At 41.8% G+C, this 6162-nt stretch overlaps 1 protein-coding gene across 1 annotated transcript; it reads right to left on the reverse strand.

Annotated features, from left to right (window-relative positions):
- Nucleotides 1–1079: 1079 nt before the first annotated feature.
- Nucleotides 1080–2195, reverse strand: SSTR5 (somatostatin receptor 5). Its single transcript, XM_027862654.1, has one exon. The coding sequence runs from the start codon at nucleotides 2193–2195 to the stop codon at nucleotides 1080–1082; it is 1116 nt and encodes a 371-aa protein (XP_027718455.1).
- Between the last annotated feature and the right edge of the window lie 3967 nt (nucleotides 2196–6162).

The raw sequence follows: 6162 nt of genomic DNA on the forward strand, positions 1-6162 counted from the left end.
CCATGTGACAGCAGCTTGTTAACTGGATAATAATCAATATTTTATGCCATTGGGGGTTATCAGCAAACATCCTAATGCACCATCAGCTTCATTAAGAACATTGTTTAAAAGGTTATAGATTTGTTTGTTTCTACTCCCCATCAAACGTTATTTTTGAAACAAGTCACATTTGGTCTCTAAATTTCCACCTCTGCAGTCCCTCCAAAGAATAAAAGAGGGGAATCAAAAGTAGAATCAAGGAAAGATATGCCCAAATTTTATTCTTTGGGAGACTACCCATTGCTTGGCTTGGCTCCTTTCTTCATGAAGGTACAAAAAGCTACTGACCACATTACCCACAAAAGTAGGTCTTCAGATCCCTTCCCTTTTTGAGGAGAATGGAGTGGGCAAAGCCCATGACCCAGTGAGAACAGGGATTTCTTAGCTAAAGTGTGAATGCACCCATGTCCACCCCCATCCCAACTAGTGCTCTGCACACAGGTTTATTTGATATTGGGTAGAGTGGAAGCTGTCTACCAAATTCCCTTCCCATCACTATTCCTTGGGAAAGCAGCATCAAATTTAAAGGTAGAAGCAGCCCTAGAGATCATCCAATCCACTACCACCCCCTCATTTTACAGAGGAAGAAACAAAGGCCCAGAGACTTGTCAAAGGTCAAGAGTCACAGAATATGATGGATGTTAAAAGGAATGTGAGAAGTCTTCACTCTTCCCCATCCCCCCTCACAAGTCTTCCAAAAAAATGAAGTGGTTGCTGTTAGTAGCTATCATGCCAGATCTATACTTTAGAAAACATAAACTTCAGAGGAAGCAACTTTTAAGCATCAGATGAATTTGTAGAATACACCATGGTGACAAGGTTGGCAATGTACAATGAATAGCGTTCACATGAGTTTTGTCTCTTCCCCACCCTCCACTTCCAATGAGGACTCTATAATCCCATTAACTTAGGTCTTAGACTTGGTAGTAAATGAAGTATGTAGATTGGGAATTCCCCAATTTTAACTCCTATCCAGGTCTCTTCTCTCAAAATCTTCATTCCAGCAAGCCATCATATTTATACTTCCTGGAGGAGTTTCTTTACACCTTACTTGTTTGCATGTGCCCATTGAATTCTGTATTTCTGGAGGACAGCATGGCCTCCTGCAGGCAGCTGCTCTTCTCCAGCCTATGGTCAGTGGGGTCACCATCTTCAACACCATAGCCCTTTCGGAGGCACAGGACCTTCTGAAAGCTCTGCTTGAAGTTGTCAGACAGGAACCCGTACAGAATGGGATTGGCACAGCTGTTGGCATAGGAGAGAATCACCACAAAGAAGTATACACCTGCAGAGGCAGCCTCTTCAGGCAGGATAAAAACCAGATTGACAATGTTCAGGGTGAAAAATGGCAGCCAGCAAAACACAAAGACGACAACAATGATGACCACCATCCTGGTCACTTTTCGCTCTGATCTCCTCCTCCGGGTGGAGCCCACCCGGACCCCTGATGACTTGACCTTGATCACAATTAGCAAATAGCAGAGGCAGATCACCAACAGTGGCCCAAAGAATCCCAGGACAGAGGTGTAGATGATGAAGACTGCTCCCCAGATATTTACCGGCTCGGGCCAGCTGATGTTGCAGGTATTCCAATCTTCCTGGACATCGGCAAATATGATGACTGGAAGGGACATCAGTAATGAGAAGGTCCAGACAGCAGCACTGATAAGCCTAGCTATCCTTGGGCGGCGCCACTTGGTGGACTTGATAGGATGGACGACAGCCAGGTACCGATCCATGCTCATGACAGTAAGACAGAAAATACTGGTGAATTGGTTAATGCCATCCACAGTCATCACAAGCCTGCATAGGAAGGTGCCAAAGGGCCAGTAGGAGATGGCGTTTTGGGTGGCAATGAATGGCAGACCCAGCATGAAGAGGACATCAGCTACAGCCAAGTTGAGGATGTAGATGTTGGTGACAGTCTTCATCTTAGCATACCTCAAGACCACATAAATGACAAGTGCATTACCACTGAGCCCAACCATGCACACAAGGAGGTAGATGATGGGGATAATTACTGTGCGAACAGCAGACACAGGACCTGGTGGTATGACCACTGTTGTATTTTCACTGCTATTGAAAGCACAGGAAAAGTTGGCTCCCCGAAGATGGCCATCCAGCCCATCAACTGGCAGCGAGTATAGTGGATCCATGGTATCATTCTTTTTTTTTTCCCCAAGGTTGAGAAGAGCTACAATTCAGACATCTTGTTTCTAAAAGAAAAAAAAAAGAAGTGAAAACCAGAAAATAAATTAATGAGAGGAAAATTGAAAGTGTTTTTGTTAAGCTAACCATATTCTGGAATCATGTCCCTATTCACTCACTGCCTTCTCCCCTCCCTCACTCCAAACCTCCCATGTAACTGCTAGATAACCCAGTGTACCATAAAGCACATTAGCTATGGTATCAGCCTGGATTTTTACATTAAGCAAATTGTTTGGAAAACAAGTCTCAAATAAATTGATAAAAAATGAACTGTCACTCTTGGGAAGTTGAAGTTGGGAAGGGAGCACAAATCTTTAAATTCAGTAAGTTCCTACTTCTGAAGAATATTTTCTTATTTCCCATCCCCATCCTCACCCCTAGATGACTACAAGAGCTTCTCTGCTTCTGGTTTCTCCTTCTTTTAATATTTTTAATATATAACATAATATATGTAATATGTAAATATGTATAATTAATATATTTAGTATTTCAATATGGTATGTAATATTATTATATATAATATGATATAATGTATTTTGCCTGGATCTTCCCAAAATACCAATTTTATGATGTCATCTTCCCATTCCTACCCTTGCTCAAGTATCTTCAATGGCTCCCTATTGCTAATGACCTTATCAAGTAAAAATCCTCTGCATAACTTTCACAGGTTCCTACACCCTGGTTCTACCCTATGAGATCAACCTTTTCATAATCATTCCCCAAAAGTCATACTCAGGTATATCCAGCACAAGCTTATCATTCCTTTATGCCCTCCCCCCCATTATGTTCACACCTTCCTGAATTCGTTCCCATTTTCTCCTCTCTTCCTATATGATCCCTACCTATCCTTCAAGGCTCAGCTCAATCCCTACCTCCTCCAAGAATAAATTAGTACATTTTAATAGGGAAAAACCCTGGATAGGGAGTCAGGAGGCCTGAGTTTGGGTCAAGCCTCTGCCACTGACATAGCATGGGAGCATCCCTTTCCCTCTCAAGGCCTATTCCCCATTTGTAAAATGAAAGCATTATGCTAAATAATCTCCAAAGTTCCTTCCAGCTCTGCCATTCTATAATGGCAATATATAGAATCCATAACTCCAACCCTGAATTCCTTTTAACCACCATTTAGTAAGTATCTACTATGTGTAAGTTCTAGGAGCATCTAGGTGGCACACTGGGCTGGAATCAGAAACACTCATTTTCCTGAGTTCAAATCCAGCCTCAAACACTCATTAGCTGTGTGACCCTGGGAAAGTCACTTAACCCTGTTTGCCTCAGTTCCTCATCCATAAAATGAGTTGGAGAAGGAAACGACAAACCTCTCTAGGATCTTTGCCCAGAAAACCTTAAATGGGGTTATGGAGGGTCAGGCATGGCTTAAAAATGACTCAACAACAGAAAATGTGTAAGCTCTATGCAAGGTATTTGGGATGCAAAGGAAAAAAACGTTCTTTCTCTCAAGGAGTTGACATCCTACTGAGGCACATGCACATAAACAGACATGTAAATACAAGATAATTTGAGAAGGAAGAGAGTATTTACCAATAGGACGTTCAGGAAAGGCTTCCTATGAGATAATGCCATCTGAGCAGAACCCTGCTGGAAGTTAAAGATTCTACAGGGCCAAGAAGAAATTGGAACATATTCCAGACATGAGGGACGCCTATGCAGAGGCACAAGACTGGAAATAAAATGATAAGATCAGAGAACAGCTAATAGACCATTTTGGCTGCAATATAGGATTTGTGAAGAATAGTGTGAAATAAGTCTGAAAAGAAAGGCTAGAGCCGGTTGTGTGAGGGACTTTAAATGTCAAGCTGGGGAGTTTGTATTTCGAGGAAATAGGGAGCCACTGAAGATTCTTGAGTAGATGTGTGACATGGTTAGACTTGACTGCTGCAATTTATAACAATCTCTCCTTTGTTTCTACTCTTTTTGCCTGTGAAGTCAACTATTAGAATGCAGTTTAGCACTTTCCTAAGTCTCTCATATATCTCTCCAACTAGACTATGACCTCCTCAAGGGAAATCATCTTCTCTTTTTGATCATTCTATACTGCCTAGGACAGGGTATGTCTCCATGAAAACTTCTCAGTTGACTGATTACAAGTTTGGTCATTTGCATTTAATTAATCAAGGAAAGTGTAATGAGGTCCAGCATGATGGGGAGAAAAGACACTGGATTTGGAGTCAGAGGGCCCAATTGTAAATATCAGCTTTTCTACTTACAAATTGTAACTCACTCATCATATCTGAACCCCAGTTTCTTCATCTGTAAGATCTTATCATTGGCGCAGGAGAGATGATTTTCCTGTGGTTTGGTTCTATCTTGGTGCTACCTCCTCCAGGAAGCACACCTTGACCACTCCAGCCTAACACTGAACTTTCTCTTCTAGGAAAAGACTTTTCTCTCTGAATCACTCATTTGGTACTTGGCATGCATTGTTGCTGCCTCTCTCTGTTTGCAGTTCTTATCTCTCCTCTCCTCCAAAATACTGTCAGCTCCCTCCAAGCAAAGGGTATGGATTACTCATCATCCTCATGGCCTAGATCTCGCCTTATAATAACAATGCTAAATAGGGCCATAGGCCACATTGGATGGTAACTCAGGGTTCTTTAAGTCCCAGCTTCTTCACTTCTACACTTTACAGAGGCTGAGAGTTAAGTGACTTTCCCAAGGTCAAACAACTAAACATTTGAGGTAGAATTTGAGCCCAAATTTTAACTCTGCTGCTGGCTGGGAGAAATTAACTCATTTCTCTGAGGGCTCAGTTTCCTCATCTATAAAGAGAGGAGGATGAGGAGGGATGGACTAGAAGATCCCTAAGGCCCTTTCTAGTTCTACACCAATTTTAATGCATCAGAATTCTATTGCTGTGGGGAGATGACCTTGACCTCCTCATCGGCTACGGAAAAGTCTGTGCCTGATGGGCGTTAGGAGGAGGCTGGGGAAAGATTAGAGGCAGGAAAAGAGAGAGGAGAAAAGAAATTGGATTATCACTTATTCTTTGAAGTTGGGCACATGCTTAAAAGATAGAGTCACTCTGTTTTATATCTGAAGGGATTTTAAGAAAAATGAATTAGAAATCCTCCAGTCTTTCTCTGAAGAGAAAATGTGGCTGGTTTGGAAGCAATAAGATGTTATCTGCCCACCCCAGCCCATCTGCAACACTCTCCCCAGCCGAAATGACTTAAACAAATGTCAAGTTCTGGTCCCAGCCTCTAGAACTTCTCATGCCTTCAGAATCAACAGGAAAAAAGATTGAGACCAGGTATAAATAGCTCTGCAAAGCTGTGCTCCTTAGAACTACCAGGAATAAGGCTGTCAGGGAATATTGCACACAAGCCAGAGGTTAAATGGACCTAAGCCTGATTATTGCAGAGATGCTGACCTCCAATGGAATGAAAATTATATGGGATTAAAAATGCTGGTGGAGAGAAGTTTCCATGAGTATAGGGTCCACTCAGGGAAGTTTTCTAAAAACGATTGTAGCTTTTGCCACATTAGTTGTCATTACTGTGCTTGAAGTACAGGGTCATGAAAATAGGCAAGAAATCTAGAATTTGAGAGACAGCTTGGCTACTAACTTGTTGTGTGATGTTAGAAAAGTCCCTCCCTTCTCTGGGCATCAGTTTTCCTATTTGGGAAATTAAAAAAGAGATTCAGACTAGAAGAACTATAAAGTCCCTTCTTGCTCTAACATCCTGTGCTCTATGTTCTAAGATCTCCTCTTGCCCTGACATTCTATGTGTTGAGTTTCCTTTTTTCTCTGATGATCTTTGCTCTATGTTTGCAGTCTCCATGCTGCTCTGACATTCAATGTTTTAAATTCTCCTCTTACTCTGACATCCTGTGTTAAATATTCTAAATTCCCTTCCCACTCTGTCATTCTATGATTCTAGAAGGCCCTAATGG

The sequence above is a fragment of the Vombatus ursinus genome, unplaced genomic scaffold, assembly GCF_900497805.2.
Source record: "Vombatus ursinus unplaced genomic scaffold, bare-nosed wombat genome assembly UNPS02014770.1, whole genome shotgun sequence".
Taxonomy (NCBI): domain Eukaryota; kingdom Metazoa; phylum Chordata; class Mammalia; order Diprotodontia; family Vombatidae; genus Vombatus; species Vombatus ursinus.